Raw genomic sequence first — 22,746 nt, 5'->3', positions numbered from 1 at the left:
TGAATAAATGGGAAAGACAGCCCATGTTCCTGGATAGGAAGAATAAATATTATAAAGATACCAATTCTCAAATTATTTTATATTTTAATGTAATTCTAATGAGAATTCCACTGGGGTGTTTTGTTGTTGGTTTTTTGTTTTTTGTTTTTTTTTTTTTTTTGGTGGAATGCTGACAAAGGATTCGAAAGCTTGTTTGGAAGAATAAATTGGTGAGAATGACTTAGCAAATTTGTTTTAAAAGCTGGTTATATTTATATTTAATTTGTTTAAAAGCCACTTTGGCTCCTCTCTTATGAGAGTGACACTTGGAGATGTTAAATCAATGTTTCCCTAGTTTTTTTTGTTTTTTTTGTTTTTTTCTTTTTTGGCTTTTTAAGTCTTCGTTTTTTTTTTTTTTTTTTTTTTAATTTTCTTATTTATTTGCAGGAAAGAGCAAGCAGGCACAAGCAGGGAGCAGCAGAGGAAGAGGGAGAAACAGACTCCCCACTGAACAGGGAGCCTGACATGGGCTCAATTCCAGGACACCGAGATCATGACCTGAGCAAAAGGCAGACACAACCAACCAGCTGAGCCACCCAGACACCCCTGTTTTCATTTAATTCCGGTTAAGAGGCACCTGGCTTGGTCAGGAGGTAGAGCATACGACTTGATCTTAGAGTCATGAGTTCAAGTCCCACATTCGGTATAGAGATTACTTAAAAAATATAACAACAACAACAATAATAATAATTCCAGTTAGTTAAAATACAGTGTTATAGTAGTTTCAGGTATGCAGTACAATGAATGCTTCCCCACCTCTCACGTGCATAAAATCACCTGAAGATCTTGTTAATACAGGCTCTGTTTCAGCAAATATGGGGTGGGCCCTGATGTAACACATTTCCATCAAGCTCCCAGGTATCTGTCTACTGCTGGCACACACTTTGAGTAGCAAAGGTTAAGTAACTTGCCCAAGGCTACCCAGCCAGGACTGGAATTCTGATCATTTGTGTACCTAAATAAAATTGATACTCTTTTTTTTAAGATTTTATTTATTTATTTATGAGAAATGCAGAGACACAGGCAGAGGGAGAAGCAGAGTCCATGCAGGGACCCCGACGTGGGACTCGATCCCAGGACTCCAGGATCACACCCTGGGCTGAAGGCAGGTGCTAAACTGCTGAGCCACCCAGGGATCCCTGACATTTACTCTTAACAAATAAAATAGGTCTACATATTTACTAAAAAAAAAAAAAAAAAAAAAAAAGATGGACTCTTGCCTTTTTCTTTCAGTTTATGTTGAACAACCCCTAGAAACCAGAATGTTCTAGATGGTTGCAATGCCACCTGCATTGTCTGTTATGGTGGCTATTTCCATGTTGGTGTGGGGAAATGGTTTATTTTAAAACAATTACAAATGATTCTGTTAAATCGCAACCTTCAGTAGAGTTATGTTTTCCCTTAAGCAGTTATGCAACCAGTTATATAATCAGCAGCGTGGCATAGTGCCCTTTGTACTTGCCAGGAGTTTGCTAGAAAAGAGCCCACCAGAGGGTAAAGATGTTCCTTACTCCTTTCCTAACCCTACCCCTGGGGCCACCAAAGGGAACCATGCTTATTCCACTGAACTGTCCTCCTTGGCCATCCCAAGGATCCTGGGTGGCAATGAGTCACTCTCTGGAGTCCTGTGTGCCGGGCCATTCATTGCATGCTGCCCTCCTGGCCCCAGTGAGTGGGAGTGTTCATTATACTCTTTTTACAGATAAGGAAAGGGAGGCTCTGGCTCATTACTTTTTGCCTAAGGTTACAAACCCAGGACTCAAAGCTTCATCCTTCTGAGGCCAGAGTCCCTGCTCCTTCTCACTTCACTGTGCAGAAAATCATAGGGGTACCCATCGGGCAAGTGTTGGAGGAAGCCCTGGAGCCTTTTTGGTGGGTTTTAGTAGAGCAGCCCAAGGCCCTTTTCTGTAATCTGCCTTTCCTCCTCATGGAGAGCACTGTAGCTTTCTTAATTTTTCTGTAAAGGAGATTCATTTCTGTTTCAAACATTTGGAAGTCACATCTCAGCCAGTTCAGTTCACCTTATTTGATTCCACATATTCTGGGGTGAGTCAGGGCTTCTTCATCAAGTCAAGGTTGTTTCTCTTTTCTTTTCCCACAGAAGCTCTTAACATTGCTGACTCATTCTTGTCTTTCAAGCCTTTATTTCAATGTCACCTTCTTCTTTTTTTTTTTTTTTAATTTATTTGTTTTAAGTAATCTCTGCACCCAATATGGGGCCTGAACTCACAACCCTGAGATCAAGAGGTACATGCTCTTGTAGCTGAGTCAGCCTTCTTAAAGAGACCATTGCTGACCACCAGAAAACCACCCAAACACTGTTTTACTCCCCTATAAACAGTGGCCACCTGCTAGTATGTATTTGGTTTATTTTTGTCATTTGCGTCTGCCCATCATCACTCCCACCAATGCTTGACATTAATGGGTGCTTGACATTAATGGGTAAATATTTGTTAATCAGTAAGTATGCCTGGGAGGAGGCTTTTGGTTCATTTGTGGGAATGAGACAGGGTAATGGAAGGGGGGCATCGATCACTAATGACAAGCCTTCTCATTATTTCAGTCTTGTGCCCGCAATAAGCACCTATCAAGGCTTTGGTAACCCAAGTGTTGAGTTTGGGTCTCTCCAAGCTTTTGTCTGTGTTAGGAAGAAATAAAATAGTTGCCTCTGGCTGTGGCTTCCTTTCCAAGGAAGGCTGGAAGAGAATGAAAATCCCGAGAACAGCTGGGATTGGTTTGGGGAACTGGACAGAAGTTCTCCTGTCCTCCTTTAGGACACAGAGTTGTGCTTAGAGGAAGCTCTGAGGGAAAGTGAACAAGACTTTTCTTCTCAATCCCAGCTCCCTGCTTGCCCCTCCTTCTCCTCCTCCCCTCTATTGTAAGGTTTGGCCTCATCTCTATTGAACTTTGTCCTATTTAGAGGTAATATAATTTTCCAAGTGTCAACAACATTCCCACGGCTAAGATTTAAAAAGTGAATAAAAAAGAGGTGAATTTACACCTTTTGCACAAATTGCAAGCCAATTTTCATTGTAACAGTACCTCACCAGGAAATGTAATTTGATGAAGAATGAGGTTTGTTAATCTTTTGGATTCCTTTTTTTTCTTTTTGGCTGCCCAAACTGAAAATGTGTGCCCCCTAAGGGTCTGGCTGCACTCAATCAGAGAGAGATACTGAGGCCAGCTGAACCTGACCCCAGAAACAAGTGGGGTCAAGGAAGCACTTTCCTTCCATCCATGATGAACAGAGGAAAGTATGGGACGCAAATTCTCAATCACCAGAATCGACTGCTTTTTCTTGCAGAGGGCTGTTGTTATATTCACTTCTGCGCTCCCCTATGCCACTCCTCCCTTCTGCTCTGCTCAGTTTCCATTTTCCAGTCCTGCTACGCAGCCAGGTTGGGATTTCTCCATCAAAGTTGTGCGGCTGCAGACGCTGAGAGGTGCAGGTACTCCACTTGTTGTAATGGATTACAAGGAAAGGGCGTTATGCAATAAAGATTTAACCTTGCCCAAAGAGAGATCTGGTCTTTTTCCTAAACCCCCAGGAGGTGATCTCTAAACCCTGAGAATGTGCTGCCTGATAAGAGCGATTTTGTTTACTTGGATGTCTTGGGTCATGCCAGATAGTCTAACAATGCGATTTGTAGTGAGGGCTTTGGTCAGGTGGTATCGGCTCAGCCTTGGATAGACCGGAGACCGAGGTCAGCCATGTGGGCAGCCAGCCATGTCCACAAGATCCCAAGAGCCCCAAGAAAAACTCCGCACTCATGGCTTGAGTAAACTTTCCTGGGTGGCAATAGTCCATGCATATTGTCATGAATTGTTGCTAAGAATCAACACTCTCCACTTTACTGGGAGAGGACAGCTGAGGCTTTGTGTATATATGGAACTCTCCTGGGCCCTACCTGATGCATCTCTTCCCTTGGTTGATTTTAATCTGTATCCTTTCACTGTGATAAATCAGAACAGTAAGTATAATAGGTTTCAGCAAGTGCTGATAGTCCTTCTTGTGAATTCTTGAACTTGGGGCGCTTAGGGTGGGGATCCCTAGACTTGCTATGGGTGTCAGAAGTGAGGGTAGTCTTGAGAACTGTTCCCTAACTTTACAGGCACTTACTAGGAATCCGAATGTGTCTCTAGTCCTGTATTCTCCACTTGCTGGCTGAATAAGCCATTTCATCTCCTTGAATCTCCTTTTCCTCACCACTCAAGGAGGAGGGTGTTGTCTGTGTGCCCAGTGGAAGAGATTGCTGTGCAGATTGAGATGGAAGCAAAATGTCTGGGCAAGTTGTCCAGTTCCATGCAAGTGCACCACTGGCACAAATGTATCGAGTGCCCACTCTCATTCTAGGCAAATTTGATGATGATGATGATGATGATGATGACGACCGTGAGGACCCCATTCCTGCAATCTGACTAACCTTATCTGTCTAGACAGGGAGGAAAAAGGGATTGGGGTTGAAAGAATACCTGGAACCTGAGTGGAAGCCATTTCTCTGATAGAATGTCTTAGGAGCCACTTACCTGGTGAAAGAGTGCAAGCTCTGTGCACATCACAAGACACACATTGAAGCCACAGTGCACCGTCACCGGGACAAAAACTCAAAATCTTGACAAACTACTCTGTGGCAAGTGGGGAAGTGGATATTCATACTTGACTGGTGGAAATCCAAAATGGTACATCCCCTGATGAAGGGAACAAAGCAATATCTAACAAAAGTATGTAGTATTTACCTTTGACCTAGAAATGTGATTTCTAGGTATTATCCTGACTCACACATCCCCATATATATTTTCTCTATATCTTTCATCTATTCACATTTTTGGCCCATTTGCTCATTAACACTCTCTCCATATATGTACATGTTTGTATGCGCCCAGATATATATATATACACACAGACATATAGAGAGAGACATCTATCTTACGTAATGACATTTTTGCTGAATCACTGAGACTAATTATATACTCTTTGCACCTAAATAATTCAGAGTATATCTCTTAAGGACAAAGACATTCTCTTGTATAATCTCTGAAAAATCATCAAATTCAAGAAATTAATATAATATTGTTGCTTAATATATTTCTCATAGTCACATTTTGGTGATTGTCCCAATAATATCCTTTATAAACCTTTGTTCTCAGACTTGGCTCCAACCATGGATTAAGCAAGATATTCAATTGTCAAATCTCTTTAATCTCCCATAATCTGGAAGCACTCCTCCGCCTTACTTTGTCTTGACATGTACATTTTTGAAGAGGACAAATGCCTCATTTTTTAGAGGGCCCCTCAATTGGGGTTTATATGATTGCTTCCTTGAGATTATTCTGGTTCCACATTTTGGTCTGGAGTAACATGATTTCAGTTTGTCCTGTTAGTGTTTGAGTATTGGACACTTGCTGTGGTGGTCAACATTATGATGTCTGGGATAGTTCTCCGCTATAAGGGTACTTTTTCCTCTGTATAATTAATAACTCACCTGTGGGGAGATACTCAGAGCCTTCGTTAGTATCCTACTCCAAACTGTCTCACCCCAAAGAATATGTTAATGAACCCAGATTTTGTAAAGAAAATGGAGTCTTCTCAGACTTTGGCAAGATCCTAAAAATACACCCATCGGTGCTGTATCGATTTTCAGGGTAAACAAGACGGCTTCAAGCTCAGGAGTCTTTACCTGGTGTCCCCAGGGTATCCTTGGATAGAACTCAGGGGGTCCTAAATTTTGTTGAGAAAGCAATTAGGTTGATATTTTCACCAACCTCTTAGTAAAATTCATTATTCTTTTCAATTATGAATGAGACAACAAAGCATAACAGTACCAATGGCTGTGTCACCCATGGAAATTCCAGATGTTTTATATCACATTACAACTGACACAGAATATTATTTACATTCATCATTCCTTTGATATCCTAAGAGTTATTAGACTCACCACTAGTTATTCATTGTATTGATAAAGAAAGCCCCTATATTACATATCAGATTTTAAATACGTTTTGGTGTTAGGATTTCAACAATATTTCCTTTGTAAATCTGTGTATCTTATTTTCTGCACTTAATGTGTTTGGGCTGTTAGAACAAAATACTAAAGGCTGGTAGCTTATAGACAACAGACATTTATTTCTTAGAGTTCTTGGGGCCTGCAAGTCTGAGATCAGGGGATTGGCAAGGTCAGGTTCTGATGAAAGCCATTTTCTGTTGGCTGCATCCCCACATGGTGGAAGGGGCTAGGAGCACTGCCTGGTTGGTCTCTTTTGTAAGAGCCCTAATCCCATTCATAGGGGCTCCTCTCTCCTGACCTAAGCCACCTCCCAGAGGCCTTCCTCCTAATTACCATCACACTGGGCGTTAGGAATTCAACATATGAATTTGTGGGGGACACAACCAACCAGACCATAGCAGCACTTAGGAATATTATCCAGAGCAGGAATCCATGGCATAGGAAAGGTTAACACTTGCCTCTGTCTTCTCTCCTTTCCAGCTAGTCCTCCTTACTTGTGCAGAATCACCTTTTGGGGTTTGTTTTGTAGTGTTTTTTAAAGATTTTATTTATTTATTCATGAGAGACATAGAGAGAGAGGCAGAGACATAGGTAGAGGGACAAGCAGGCTCCATGCAAGGAGCCCGATCTGGGACTCGATCCTGACACTCCAGTATCACGCCCTGGGCTGAAGGCAGGCGCCAAACCGCTTAGCCATCCAGGCGTCCCCAGAATCACCTTTTGAAAACACAAGCCCGGGCAGCTCCGTGGCGCAGCGGTTTAGCGCCGCCTGCAGCTCTGGGTGTGATCCTGGAGACCTGGGATCAAGTCCCATGTCAGGCTCCCTGCATGGAGCCTGCTTCTCCCTCTGCCTGTGTCTCTGTCTCTCATGAATAGATAAATAAAATCTTTTAAAAAAAAAATGAATACACCAGCGCTCTTTTCTCCATGGAGCCCGACTCGATTCTGGGCCTCCAGGGTCACGCCCTGAGCTTAAGGCTGTGCTAAACCACTGAGCCACCTGGGCTGCCCGATAGTTAATTTTATTTATTTATTTATTTATTTATTTATTTATTTATTTATTTATTTATTTTTTCTGATAGTTAATTTTATGTGTCAGCCTGACTGGGCCCTGGGGTACCCAGACATTTATTCAAACATTATTCTGACTGTATGTAAAGGTTTTTTTTGTTTGTGGTGGTGGTTTGTTTTGTTTTTTTATGAGAGTGACATTTGAATGGGTAGACTGAGTAAAGCAAGTTGTCCCCTCATTCCCCATATAGGTGAGACTCATGCAATCAACTGAAGACCTGAATAGTTCAAAAAGACTGAATAAGAGGGAACTTTTCCTGCCTGAATCTCTGAGTCAGAGGATCCATCTTCTCCTGCCCTCCAACTGTTACGTACATCAACCCTCCTGGTTCTCCAGCTTGCCCACTTCTCAGCCTCCATCACCACGTGAGTGAATTCCTTATTTATATATATATATATATATATATATATATATATATATATATATATAATATTGTATATGTGTATATATATTATATATGTGTGTATACACACACACACACACACACATGCACACAGGCAGTGTGCAGCCTATTGGTTCTGTTTCTCTGGAGAACCCCAACAGACTTTGCTACCAGGTCATACATATTTCTTTGTGTCCCTGTGCAAGCATGAACTTGCTGCATGATGGACAGGCACATGCTTAAGTTCTCTGTGTTCTGAGGCCCCTCCCTCCAGGCTGGATGAACTTGGTTATGCAACTGCAGCTGTGTTGTGAGAGTTTGTGACACCTCACATTTTCATTGACACTTTATTTGCATTTTTTTAAGTTTATATCATCTCCTTTCTGCTCGACAGCCTTACTGGCTGCATTCAGCAGGAAGTTGAACACGTGTCAAAGGGCCCACAGGAACTCATGTCCCACCTCCTGTCTTCCCACTGGGCAGCTTTTTGCCCCATCTCTTATTCATGAACTACCCCCTCCTGCTTCTAGACAAGTGGGCCTTGTGATGCTCCTCAGCCACACCCCTTGCTCTGAGCCCCTTGCTCTGCCTGGACAGCTCCTCCCACAGACACACTCCATCACTTCTCCTTAAAGATGTCTGTGATGTTGCAGTTTATAATAAGAAATATGTATTTGGTCTTTGTCCTCAGCCCTGGCACAGAGCTCCTAAAACCCTTGGAATTTCCTAAGTGACAATAGTGATAAGGTGTCTTGATATTCAGAAGAAGCCCCTCTCAGGCACACTTGAGCTTATGTTAACACAGTGACTTTTGGAAAGCCCCTAAGGATGATGGCTGGTTGCCAGAAACAGATATATGATTAGAGGCTGAAACTTTCAGTCTCATCCCCTGACCTTTGGGGAAGAGAAAGAGGCTAGAAGTTGAATCAATTGCCAATCAGTGATTTCATCAATCATGCCTCTGTAGTGAAGCTTCCATAAAAACCCAAAAGAATGGTTTCAGAAAGCTTTTAGGTTGGTGAATACATGGAGATGCTAGGAGAACAGTCACCCAGAGAAGTCATGGAAGCTCCTCACCCCTTCCCACAGACCTTGCCCTCTGCATCTCTTCCATCTGACTGTTCCTGATTATACTGTTCTATAATGAGCCAATCACCCAGTAAGTTAAATGTTCCTCTCAATTCTGTGAGCCTCACTAGCAAGTTAATGCAGCCCAAGGAGGGAGTTGTGGGATCCTCCAGTTAATAGCCAATGACCAGGAGCGTAGATAACAACTTTGACTTGCAATTGGCATCTGAAGGGTGTGGGTGGGGGGAGGGAGGGGGAGTCTAGGGGGACTGAGCCCTTAACCCATGGGATCTGACACTATCCCAGGTAGATAGTGTCGCAGATACATAGTGTCAGAATGGAGTGAACTGCCCATGGAGCTGGAGAAAACACATATTGGAATTTCATTCCGTTATCTTTGCCTCTGGTGGAGGTGAGCATAAATTCATATGACTTCCATTCACACATGTTTTCTTTCTATTCACGGTTTTTTATATAATCCCTTGTTTCAGTTAAAGTTATTAGTCTTTTTTTCACCCTTATAGTGTATTTATTAGATTAAGAGAACATCTTTCCTGGTGATAATAATTTCTAAGTATCATTTTCCTTTTAATTGCAGTAAAATATACATAACACAGATTTACCCTTTTTAAGTGTACACTTCAGTGGCATTAAAGTATGTTCAGGGATGCCTGGGTGGCTCAGTGGTTGAGAATCTGCCTTCGGCTCAGAGCGTGACCAGGGTCGCAGGATCAAGTCCCACATCGGGCTCCCCATGGGGAGCCTGCTTCTCCCTCTGCCAATGTCTCTGCCTCTCTCTGTGTGTCTCTCATAAATAAATAAAATCTTAAAAAAAAAAGTACGTTCACATTGTTATGTAAACAACACCACCAACCATCTCCAGATCATCATTCCTGGCTGTAATTATTTCTGTTCATTCATTCATCCATTCATTTATTTATTTTTTAGTCATCTCTACACCCAGTGTGAGGCTCGAATTTATAATCCTAAGATTAAGAGTCCCATGCGCTATTGACTGAGCCAGTCAGGTGCCACTTTTTTTTTATTGTGGCAAGATATACCACAGTTAAATGCCACTGTGGCATTAAGTACATTCACATTGTTATGTAACCATTACAACCATCCATCTCCAGAACTTTCTCATCACTCCAAACTGAAACTCTAAACCCATTAAACAAGAACTCCCCATTTCCCTTCCCCAGCCCCTGTACCCTCCATTCTACTCCCTTTCTCTGTGAATCTGGCTACTCTGGTATCTCCTATAAGTGGAATCACATAGTGCTTGTCTTTTTGTGACTGGCTTATTTCACTTAGCATAAAGTTCATCCAGGTTGTAGTATCTGTCAGAATTTCCTTCCTTTTTTTTTTTTTAAAGATTTTATTTATTTATTCATGAGAGATATATATAGAGAGAAGCAGAGACACAGGCAGAGGGAGAAGTAGGCTCCACGCAGGGAGCCTGACGCGGGACTTGACCCCGGGACCCCAGGATCACGCTCCGGGCCAAAGGCAGGCGCTAAACCACCGAGCCACCCAGGGATCCCCAGAATTTCCTTACTTTTAAAGGCTGCATAATATTCTGTCGTGTGTATGTACCACATTTTGTTTATCCATTCATCCATTAGTGGACAATTAGGTTGTACAGTATTGGTTTTGATACTCAGATTTTCTCAGCTTGGAGCCTTGGGAGCTCCATCAGATTAGTTCTGAGTTTTCATGACAGGACACTACTGGTCTTTGCTCTTGCTTTCCATAGCAGAGATCTCACTCCTCTCCTACATTCCCTGCCAAAGATCTGAGTTTGGTCTTTTTCAAAGAATCCTGGGTTTCTTTTAGTTGGTAATGGCATTTACATACCAAAATGTGGCCCTGTGTACTACCTGTGTCTTAATTTTCTTACTAGATTCTCTTCCTTGAAGAGAGCAGCTACATCTTATTCACCTTTGTTTCATTACAGTACTTTACCCATAGCAGGTATGGAATCAATTTTTATTCCTTTAGATTCAAAAAAATCTCTTCACTCTTGGGGTGCCTGAGTGGCTCAGTTGGTTAAACATCCAACTTTTAGTTTCAGCTCAGATCATGAGTCCAAGCCCTGTGTCTGGCTCTGTGCTGGGCATGGAGGCAGCTTGGGATTCTCTCTCTCCCTCTGCTCCTCCTTTCCCCCCACCACGTGCTTGCTTTCTCTCTGAAAAAAAAAAAAAAGTTTTTTGAGGTATATAATTGACATATAATATTATATTTGTTTCAGGTGTACAACATAATGATTCCACATTTGTTTATGTGGTGAAATGATCACTAGATTTCAGTTAGCATCTGTCACCAAATGTACTTATAAATTTTTTTTCTTTTGGTGAAGACTTTAAAGATCTACTCTCTTAACAACTTTCAAATATGAAACACAGTATTAATACCTATAGTGACTATGCTGTACCTTATATCCCCGGGACTTTTTTGTTTTATAGCTGGAAGACTGTACTGTTTTGTTCCTCTTCACCTGTTTCTCCCCTGGCCCACTTGTCTCCCCAGCAACCACCAATCTGTTCTCTGTATCTATGGGCTTGTTTTTTTGTTTGTTTTGTTTTTTAGATTCCACATGTAAGTGAAATGATATGGCATTTGCCTTTCTGACTTATTTCACTTTGCTTAATGCCCTTGGGTCCACCGAGGTGTTACAAATAGCAGAATTTCATTGTATACCATATTTTCTTATGTAGTCATCCATCAGTGAACACTCGGGTTGTTTCCATGTCTTGGCCATTGTAAATAATGCTGCAGGGAACATGGGGTTGCACATATATCTTTTCAAATTAGTGTTTTCATTTTCTTTTTCTTTTTTTTTTTTACAGATTTTATTTATTTATGAGAGACCACGAACGAGGGGTGGGGAGAAGGAGAAGCAGGCTCTTCCCTCAGTGGGGAGCCTGAAGTGGGGCTCAGTCCCAGGACCCTGGGATCATGACCTGAGCTGAAGGCAGATGTTCAACCACTGAGCACCCAGGCATTCCAGTGTTTTCATTTTATTAGAATAAATACCCAGAAGTGGAATAGCTGCATGAGATAGTAGTACTATTTTTAATTTTTCTAAGTAAGCTCCATATCCAGTGTAGGGCTTAAACTCACGACACTAAGATCAAGAGTCACACACTCCTCCTACCGAGCCAGCCAACGTGCCCCAAAATACACCTTTTTTAAAAAGTAAGCTTTAACACTATTGTGGGACTTGAATTCACAACCCCAAGATCAAGAATTGCATGTTCTCCCAGGTAAGCCAGCCTGGCACCCCTCGATTTTTAATTTTTTGAGGAACTGCCATACTATTTTCTATAGTGGCTGCACCAATTCTATAGTGGCTGTACCAAAAAGGGTACCCTTTTCTCTACATCCTCACTCACATTTGTTATTTCTTGTCTTTTTGATACTAGTCATTCTGACAGGTATGAGGTGATAGCTTGTTGTGGTTTTGATTTGCATCTCCCCAGTAGTCAGTGATGCTGAGGATCTTTTCATGTATCTGTTGGTCATCTGATGTCTGTATATCTTCTTGGGGAAAATGTCTATTCAGATCCTCCACTCATTTTTAAATGATTGATTTCTTGCTATTGAGTTGTGTGAGTTCTTTATATATTTTGGATATTAACCCCTTATCAGATAAATGATTTACAGATATTTTTCTCCCATTCAGTAGGTTGTCTTTTCACTCTGTTATTTCCTTTGCTGTGCAGAAACTTTTTAGTTCGATGTAGTTTAGGTACTTATGTTTGATATAACAAGGCCCTGTATCCTCAAGCGATTATTTTAGCTGATGCTCAATTGAAAATGAACATAGAAATATCAATCTACTCATCTCTGGTGTCAAGGAAGAGAACTATTTTGGACAGCTAATATGTCACTCATCAGCATACTGTGTTAAGATGGTCCCCTACTGAGAACTTAAGATTCATGAGGGTAATTCTGCCAATACTAAAATCCAGCCTTTTACGTAGTCTTTAAAATTAAGTTCCTGAGAAAGCAGAGTCTGCTGTTTTTATCCTGCAGAAGGGCTGTATCAGTCAGGGTTATCCAGGGAAACAGAATAGTATGTATGTATACACACACACACATACACACATATATTTTAAGAGATACTGATTTTAAGAGATGCCTCAGTGGTTGAGCATCTGCCTCTGGCTTAGGGCGTGATCCCAGGGTCTGGGATCTAGTCTCACATCGGGCTCCATGCAGGGAACCTGCTTCTCCCTTTGCCTATGTCTCTGCCTCTCTTTGTCTCTCTCATGAATAAATAAATAAAAATCTTTTAAAAAACGAGATTGATTTTAAGAAATCTCATTAAATTGATTGATTGATTTTAAGAGCTTGATTTTAGAGAATTAGCTCATATGATTCTGTAGGCTGGCAAGTCTGAAACATTAGGGTAGCCTAGAAACCCAGGGAAGAGTTACAGTCCAGTCTGCAGTCAGGCTGTAGGCAGAACTGGTTCCTCTTCTATAGACCTCAGTCTTTTCTCTTAAGGTCTTCAACTGATTGGATAAGGTCCATTCATCTTGTGTAGGGTAACTAGCTTTACTCAAAGTCTAAAAATACCTTCACAGTCATATCAAAACTGGTATTTGAACAAACAACTGGTACCATAGCCTAGCCAAGTTGACACATAAAATTAACCATCACAGTGGCTACAATGGGAATCCACTGAATGAATAAATGCCTAATTAATTCCTTCATTGACTTCATTCCCTTTTCTTTGTCACCAAAAGCAGTAATTTGTTTGACAAACTGAAATCTAAATGATGGAGAAAAAATATCTACTGCTTTCCCTTAATATCATCAAGACATAGTCCTTGGAACTCTTCATGAATAATGACTGTACCTTGAGAAGTGAGAATAGAAGAGGAGTTTGAAGACTAGTGTCCAAGGAGAATCCAAATAGATGGAATCACCAAAATCTATAAAGAACTTATCAAACTGAAAACCCCAAAACCAAAAAATCCAGTCAAGAAATGAGCAGAAGTCATGAACAGATATTTCTCCAAAGAAGACATACAGATGGCCGACAGACACATGAAAAAATGTTCCACATCACTCAGCATCAGGGAAAGACAAAACCACAATGAGACACCACCTCACACTAGTCAGAGTGGCTAACATTAACAAGTTAGGAAACAACAGATGTTGGTGAGGATGCGGAAAGGGGAACCCTCTTATACTGTTGGTGGGAATGCAAACTGGTGCAGCCATTCTGGAAAACAGTGGGAGGTTCCTCAAGAAGTTAAAAATAGAGCCGCCCTATGACCCAGCAAATGCTCTACTAGGTATCTACCCCAAAGATACAAATGTAGTGATCTGAAGGGGCATCTGCACTCCAGGGTTTACAGCAGCAATGTCCACAATAGCCAAACTATGGAAAGAGCCCAGGTGTCCATCAATAGATGAATGGATAAAAAAGATGTGTGTGTAGACACACACACACACACACAATAATTACTCAGCCACCAAAAAAAAAGACCTATTGCCATTTGCAACAGCATTGATGGAACTAGAAGGTATTATGCAAGTGAAATAAGTCAATTCTTATATGATCTCACTCATATGTGGAATTTAAGAAACAAAACAGAAGAGCATAGAGGAACGGATGGAAAAATAAAACAAGAGAATATCAGAGAGGGAGACAAACCATAAGAGATTCTTTTTTTTTTTAAAGATTTTATTTATTTATTCATGAGAGACACACAGAGAGAGAGAGAGAGAGAGGCAGAGACACAGGCAGAGGGAGAAGCAGGCTCCATGGACTCGATCCCGGGTCTCCAGGATCATGCCCTAGAACGAACACGGTGCTAAACCGCTGAGCAACCGGCTGCCCCATAGAGACTCTTTTTTTTTTTTTTTTAATTTATGATAGGCACACAGTGAGAGAGAGAGAGAGAGAGAGAGAGAGAGAGAGAGAGAGAGGCAGAGACACAGGCAGAGGGAGAAGCAGGCTCCATGCACTGGGAGCCCGATGTGGGACTCGATCCCGGGCCTCGATCCCGGGCCTCCAGGATCGCGCCCCGGGCCAATACCCAGGGATCCCCTCATAAGAGACTCTTAATCACAGGAAACAAACTGAGGGTTGCTGGAGGGGAGGTGGGCGGGGGATGGGGTAACTGGGTGGTGGGCATTAAGGAGGGCACGTGATGTAATAAGCACTGGGTGTTATGTAAGACTGATGAATCACTGAATTCTACCTCTGAAACTAAGAAGATACTCTATGTTAATTTAAATTAAACAAAAAGAAGCAAAACAAAAAATAAACATAGGGTAGTGATAATCTATTCCCGTCAACTCTTACCTTGTGGGAATATGGTATCTAGTGTTGCCACATCATACATTTTTTTAAATTTTATTTATTCATGAGAGACACACACAGAGAGAGAGAGGCACAGACACAGGCAGAGTGAGAAGCAGGTTCTATTCCATGCAGGGAGCCTGATGTGGGACTCGATCTCGGGTCTCCAGGACCACACCTGTGACTGAAGGTGGCGCTAAGCCACTGAGCCACCCGGGCTGCCCATTATGCATTTTTGTAAGATAATCCAGAAAATCAGATTTTATGTGAAATCTCCAGATTTTTAAAAAGAAATAATTGGGATGCCTGGGTGGCACAGTTGGTTGGGTGTCCAATTCTTGATTTCAGCTCAGGTTATGATTTCAGGGTCATGAGATTGAGCCTGCATTGGGCTCCACAATCAATGCAGAGTCTGCATAGGATGCTCTCTCCCTCTGCCCCTCCCCCCCAATAAATAAATAAACCTTAAAAAAAATAACTTAAAGAAACAGATGGAATCAAAGGACATGACATCTGTTGACACTACTTTCAGCAGCTATAGCTTCAGGGATGCAGAGGCAAAAAGGCCTGGGGAAGGAGCTTCCACCAAGCCAGAGGAACTTCCTGAGGATGGATCCTGGATGTTGTCTTGCATGGGGCCATCTGGCTTTAGGGGCCTATTAAACAGAGTTTATCTCTTTAAGCACCAACAACATAGGGTAAACCAATGGTCTATTTGTGAATTATTAAGTAGAGCTCAGCACAATGTGGGGCAGAATGGACTTTAACTAAATCTGATTTATTTTGTTAATGTATTAATGATTTATATAAATATGTTTATTTCATTAAATTTGCTGATCTCATGGTGGAATCAGCCTGGCCACATTTTCTAGATCTCAAAGATTCCACACCAAGCCAGGGATTCTCACCAACAGATAAAAAGGCTGATTTCATTCAATAAGTTGACTTTTTGTTTTGTTGATGGTTTCCCTCACCATGCAAAAGCTTTTTATTTGAGTGTAGTCCCAATAGTTTTATTTTGCGTTTGTTTCCCTTGCCAAAGGAGACATATCTAGAAAAATGTTTCTACAGCTGATGCCATCAACGAAACAAAAAGACAATCTACTTAATGGGGGAAGGTATTTGCAGATGACATACCCGATAAGGGTTAATATCCAAAATATATAAAGAACTTATAAAATTCAACACCAAAAGACCCCAAATAATCCAATTAAAAATTAGCACAAGTCACAAATAGACATTTTTTCCTAAGAAGACTTACAGATGGCCACAGACACCTAAAAAGATGCTCAGTTGCAAGAGCATGCAACTCTTGATCTTGGGGTTGTGAGTTTGAGCCCCCACGTTGGGTGTAGAGATTACTTAAAAATAAATAAATATATGGCAGCCCCGGTGGCGCAGCGGTTTAGCGCCGCCTGCAGCCCAGGGCATGATACTGGAGACCCTGGATTGAATCCCACGTCGGGCTCTCTGCATGGAGTCTGCTTCTCCCTCTGCCTGTGTCTCTGCCCCCCTCTCTCTCTCTGCATCTCTATGAATAAATACATAAAAAATCTTAAAAAAATAAATAAATATATTTTAAAAGATGCATAAGCTTCAAAAAAATTTAATTTGCATGGAAAAAAATTGATTCCACTTTGCCCCAAGATTGGAGGAATTTATCTCATGGTAATGTATCTCTCCTTCATGCTCACCAGCCCCCTCTGAATCCATCTTCCTGATGCTCCAGCAGGTGGAGAGAAAAATGAATGATGGCAGAACTCACAGAGAGCCAGCCCACTCTCCAATCCACATGGCTCCATTTTCTCTCTTTGATCTCACTGACATCAAGAACACTACATGTTAGTGATTTAATAAAAGAGAAATACCTCACTCCTGTGACCCCTTTCTGCCTTTGTCCATGGGCAGAGCTTTCTTAAGCTGAAGGCGCACTCAAATGGAATTGTGGAAATACTTTAACACAGCATCTATTTACAAAGTGGCACTGCAGGGATAATGGATACAGAGAGCGATAGTAAAGACCCATTAGACCGGTAATGATAATAGAGGCAAAGAGAGGGTTAAGTAGAGGCAAGAAGAGGAAACAGTGTTCCTGAGCTTTGTGGAGCCAGATAGGAGGAGCCAGGTGCCAGTGCATTGAACAGGGAGATGCAATAAGAAATACCCTGGGGCTTTCTGATCTCTTCAGCGAAGCTGATGGGTCCCTAAGCAAGGACCTCACCACTGCTGGTTCTCATTCCAACCCCTTGAAGTGCAGGCTGATGTGAAGAGCCCAAAAACCTCCCCACGGAGGGGTGTCTGGCTGACTCAGGTAGTAAAACAGTCAACTCTTGATCTCAGCGTTGAGAGTTCGAGCCCCACATTGGGTGTAAGCATTACTTAAAAATTAAACCTTTAAAAAAAAATAACCTCCACAAATAAGGAGTATTGGCGAGGATGTGGAGAAACAGGAACCCTTGTGCATTGCTGGTGGGCATGGGAAATGGTGCAGCCATTGTGGAAAAGAGTTTCGTTTGGAGCTACCATGATTATTCAGCAATTCCATTGCTGGGAGTGTAGACAACAGGACTGAAAACAGGGACTCAAACAGATACTTGTGCACCATTCAGAGCAATGGTATTCACAATAGCTAAAGGTAGAGACAGCCCAAATGTCCATCAACAGGTGAATGGAGAGGCGAAGAAGATACATCCATACCTTAAGAAAAACGAGGTTCTGATGCACATTATGTTCTGTCGGTTGTGCTGAGAGATGAGCATGGACCTGGGGCTCTGCCTATATTAGGGTCAGAGGGTGGGCTGACTAGTGGCTAATTTGAAGCATCAGAGCGGGAATTGGGGCACAGGAGAGTGGAGGCAGGGTCACTCAAGTGGCCAGGTATCTCGGCAGTTCAGGGTTTCCATAAAAGGAGCATCATGGGTAGGGAGGCCCAGCTCCTCTGGTCGTTTTGCTCATAGCCCTGTCATATAGCTGGCAACATGTTTATTCAAAAGGAATGTCTTTTAAAATGAATGCCTCAGCATCAAAAGCTTAATGCCAGGTATTTACACTACATGCTACAACATGAATGAACCGTGAAGACGTGATGCTAAATGGAATAAGCCAGTCACAAGAGGACAAACACTGCATGACTCCACTTACGACGAGGTACCCAGAATAGGCCGATTCAGAGACGCAGAAATAGAATAGAGATAATAGGGGCTGGGGTACAGGAGATCTGGGAGTTGTTTAAGGGGTATGGAGTTCGGGTTTAGGATGATGAAATGTTCTAGAGATGGATGTTGGTGATGGTTGTAAAATACGGTGGATGTACTTAATGCCACTGAATTGTACACTTACAAATAGTTAAAATGGTAAATATTATGTTGAGCCTATTTTACCCCAGTAAGAAAAAAATAATCAAAACAAAACCAAATCCCAGCTGCTTCCAAAGTGGGTGTGTGGCCGGGATGCTGTCTTCAGGGAGGAGCTGCCCCAGGGTGGGCTTGCCTCGCTCCAGCACCCCCACCCCCACCCCACTCCACCCCATCCCAACCCGCTCAGGGCCTCTGGGCCTCATCACTGAACTGGGCTTCCTTCCATAGCTCCCAGCAATGTCAGGGAGGCAGAGTCCACTGGGAAGTCATTTGACCAACCGCCACTGTGGTGCCCTTTGCTGTCCATCTTAGAATCCTGGCCCCAGTTCTTTCTTCCTCCCGGGCATCGCTCCTCGCTCTCAGGTCCCCACCTTTTGCTTAATTGACTTTTCATCCTTCAGGCTGGAGTAGAGTTGTAGGAGACCTAGCTGAAGTTTTGGTGATGCCTCTGCCTCACCAGGGGGTGTTGTGCCCTACGCATCAGCATGGAGCATCGAAGTGCCAACTCAAGCCAGATGGCTTGGCCCATACCCTGCTCCCCTGCTTCCCAGCTATGCAACTTCCAACAATAGTTTAACCTCTGTGTGCCTTAGTATTCTCATCTGTGACACAGTGATGACACATGTGTCCCTCAGAGGATCACTGTCAAGACTTTGATGGTGACTGTGTCCCATGTTGCTCTCTGGCCATCTGGAGGTTGGCCTTTCTACTCTATGGTCTCTCATGTGAGTGGCTCCCCTTCCCCCATCCATCTCCTGCCAGAGGTCCATCAATTAAATATGAGCTGTGGGAAACCCCTGCCTCCATCACCCCTCCTCCCCTGCCCTCCCCTCCTAACCATCCAGGGCTTCCCCAACCCTTGGATTGCCATCTCTAGTTACACTTTTTTTTTTTTTTTTTTTTTTTATCATAAGAGACACAGAGAGAGAGGCAGAGACATAGGCAGAGGGAGAAGCAGTCTCCCTGCAGGGAGCCCAATGTGGGACTCAATCCCAGGACCCCAGGATCATGACCTGAGCTGAAGGCAGAAGCTCAACCACTGAGCCACCCAGGTGTCCCTAAAAACTATTTTTCATGTTAGGTTGTTGCAAAAGATGTAATTCCTCTCATATTGGAGATACTGACATTTTCAAGTAAAACTCTTAAATCACTTTGTTGAGTGTGTAGTTAACAGTCTATACTGTACACATAAGAATTTGTTTAGAGGGTAGATCTCATGTTAGGTGTTCTTACCATAAAACAAGCCTCTAGGATCACTCACAAATGTGTCTGATGGAACCTAAATACCCCAGAGATTTAAAATCCATCTTTGAAAAAAAAAATCCATCTTTGTCCATTTACAAAGCACTAAACCATCTCTTTAGCAGTCAGAAATTGGCACCATTTCCCCCTTCAAATTATACTTCTATTCCATATCCCCTACAGAATTCTTCCTAAAACATGCTTTAAGACCTTCTGTTGATCACCTACTATTTCTGTCCAATTAAGTTATCTAAATTGAAATATTTTCCATTTCCTGTGAAATAAGTTATAAGGTCTAAATTTTCCTTAATTTGGATTAATTTACAATGGTCAGTAGTATTTAATTGATTAAAAGAACAAAAATATATTTTTTAAAGATTTTATTTATGTATTCATGAGAGACAGAGAGAGAGAGAGAGGCAGAGACATAGGCAGAGGGATAAGCAGGCTCCCTAGCCTAGGCAGCACCCGTGGCTCAGCAGTTGAGTGCCATCTTCAGCCCAGGGTGTGATCCTGGAGTCCCGGGATCGAGTCCCACATCGGGCTCCCTGCATGGAGCCTACTTCTGTCTCTGCCTCTCTCTCTCTGTGTGTCTCTCATGAATAAATAAAATCTTTTAAAAAAAAAGAAGAAGAAAAAGAAGAAGTAGGCTCCCTGTGATGTGGGACTCGATCCCAGGACCTTGGGATCAGGCCCTGAGCCAAAGGCAGATAGATGCTCAACCACTGAGCCACCCAGGTGTCCCAAAAGAACAAAAATATTGACAGCTATTAAACATAAAAAGTAATTTTATCAAAAGTACCTATCTTCATGAGATGGATGCTTTTTTGGTGACACTGAGTTTATCTTGTTGGTAATAAAAATTACTTATTGCTAGAATGAATCAGGCTTTGGCATCAGTTCTAGCCCTGTTCTTCATATAGAAAGATGTATGCATCAGCATACAAAAAAATTGGATTCATGTGACAACTTGGATGGATCTCAAGGGCATCCTGAATACTAAAAAAAAGCCAATGTGGTAACGTAAAATACTGTATTATTCCATTTATATAACATTCTTGAAATGACAGAATTATAGAGATGGAGAACAGACGGGTGGTTATCAGGGGTTGAGGACGGTGGGGTAGTAGGGGTGGATGTGACCGTCAGGGGACAGTATAAGGACGATCTTCATGGTGAGGGAATAGTTCTGGACCTTGATTGTGGTGGTGGTGATGTGAATCTGTGCAAGTATGAAAATGACATAGAGCTTTACACACACATTGCACTGGTGTCCGTTTCCTGTTTTTTTTTTTTTTTTTTTTTAGTTTGCTCATGAGAGACACACAGAGAGAGAGGGAGACACACAGGCAGAGGGAGAAGCAGGCTCCCTGCAGGGAGCCCGATGTGGGACTGGATCCCAGGACTCCAGGATCATGCCCTGGGCTGAAGGCAGGCGCTTAACTGCTGAGCCACCCAGGGATCCCTCCTGTTTTGATATTGTCCTATACCTACATAAGATTAATCACTGGGCGAAACTGGGTGAAGGGTGCATCAGATCTCTCTGTATTATCTTTACAACTGCCAGGGAATCTATACTCATTTTAATAATGGTTATAAAAAGGATGCGTCTTCTGAGAGACCAGCTTCACCTAGATCAGTAGATGGTCTGGAAGGAGTTTTATCACACGGATACCGTTCAATTCTTTTAATTCCTTCAGCATAATATGTCAGAAATCATTTAGTGATGTTCTGTTAAATGAACTTTAATGAGCTAGTAATGAGCAATTCAATTATGTCCTCTAATTTTGCTTAAGACAATGCGAGGGAAATGACCCGATTTATCAGGACTGGCTATACTGTCATTAGTCATTCACATTCTCACTGCAGGCATGGATATCTCCTTTTGTCCCTTTGTTTGGTGCCCCAGGATCACCCCCCCCCCGCCCCCGCCCATCCCTTCTTGGGGACTGGGCGCTTTATTTTTTATTATTATTTTTAGATTAATTTATTTATTCATGAGAGACAGAGAGAGAGAGAAAGAGAGAGAGAGGCAGAGACACAGGCAAAGGGAGAAGCAGGCTCCCTGCAGGGAGCCCAGCATGGGACTTGGTCCCGGGACCCCAGGATCATGCCCTGGGCCCAAGGCGGCGCCAAACTGCTGACCCACCCAGGCTGCCCCAACTGGGCACTTTAGTTAGGCTGAGGGTAGATGACAGGGATGCCTTCCTTCTGGGAAGTGGGAGACGAGAGCCTTAGGAAGAGGGAGGGAAACTGAAAACCAGCTTGACCCTTTATCCACACTGTTGTCAGATCAATTAGGGAACCAGGGCAAGAAGTAGTTAAGGATCTGGAAACTTGCTCAAGTAACCCAAACACTCTCCGTCACCCCTGGGCGGGTGCAGCCAAACTCCTTTCAAAGACCCTGTTAGTGGCTCTATTTTTACAGCAGAGGAAAGGAAGCTAAGAACAGTTAAGTAACTCACCCAAGACTACCAGCGAGTGGCTGAGCTGGGATCCGGACTCAGGTGACTCATCCCCAATTCCGTTTTCTTTCCGCCACGCTGTCCTGTGAAAACAAACTGTTTCCCCTAGTTTTCAAAGCCAGCTTCCGTCCCCACAGAATTGTTACCTTGTGACCAGCAGGTGGCACCACCACCTCATAGTTGCCCTGGTCACCAAGAGGCTTGCTGCTGACTCATTGATTTGGGGAACATTCTGTTTTATGATCAGCTGGAGGTTCCGAGGTTCCAAGGTGCTGGTGATATGGGAACAGAGTTTGCAGCCCAATCTTCTCTCCCACTTACATTCTCCCCCCTCAAAGATGGGTAGCCTCATTACCTGGCGCTCATTGACGGGGTTTCCCTGAATTTCACTTCTTCCATGCCGATGCCGATGCCGAAGAAAATGTTAGCTGGGGCGCCTGGGTGGCTCAGTGGTTGAGCCTCTGCCTTTAGCTCAGGTGTGATCCCGGGGTCCTGGGATCAAGTCCCACATCAGGCCCTCCAACCCCCTGCAGGAGCCTGCTTCTCCCTCTGCCTGTGTCTCTGTGTCTCTCATGAATAAGTAAATAAAATCTTGAAAAAAAAAAAAAGGAGGGGGGATCCCTGGGTGGCTCAGGGGTTTCGCGCCTGCCTTTCGCCCAGGGCGCGATCCTGGAGTCCCGGGATCGAGTCCCGCGTCGGGCTCCTAGCATGGAGCCTGCTTCTCCCTCTGTCTGTTTCTGTCTCTGTCTCTCTCTCTATCATAAATAAAAATAAATCTTTAAAAAATAAATAAAT

General features: G+C 42.8%; 1 protein-coding gene across 1 annotated transcript in view; it reads left to right on the top strand.

Moving 5' to 3' along the window:
* Window positions 1-16,841, top strand: part of LOC129502011 (uncharacterized) — a 37,306-nt gene extending 20,465 nt beyond the window's left edge. The window contains exons 3-4 of the mRNA XM_055313364.1: window positions 7,307-7,481; window positions 16,586-16,841. Coding sequence (XP_055169339.1) covers window positions 7,307-7,481; window positions 16,586-16,734 — 324 coding nt within the window. The 3' untranslated portion in view covers window positions 16,735-16,841. The remainder of the gene's footprint in view (window positions 1-7,306; window positions 7,482-16,585) is intronic.
* The last annotated feature ends 5,905 nt before the right edge of the window (window positions 16,842-22,746 follow it).

The sequence above is a fragment of the Nyctereutes procyonoides genome, unplaced genomic scaffold (genome assembly GCF_905146905.1).
Source record: "Nyctereutes procyonoides isolate TBG_1078 unplaced genomic scaffold, NYPRO_anot_genome, whole genome shotgun sequence".
Lineage (NCBI taxonomy): Eukaryota > Metazoa > Chordata > Mammalia > Carnivora > Canidae > Nyctereutes > Nyctereutes procyonoides.
This window is presented reverse-complemented; position numbering and strand designations above follow the sequence as displayed.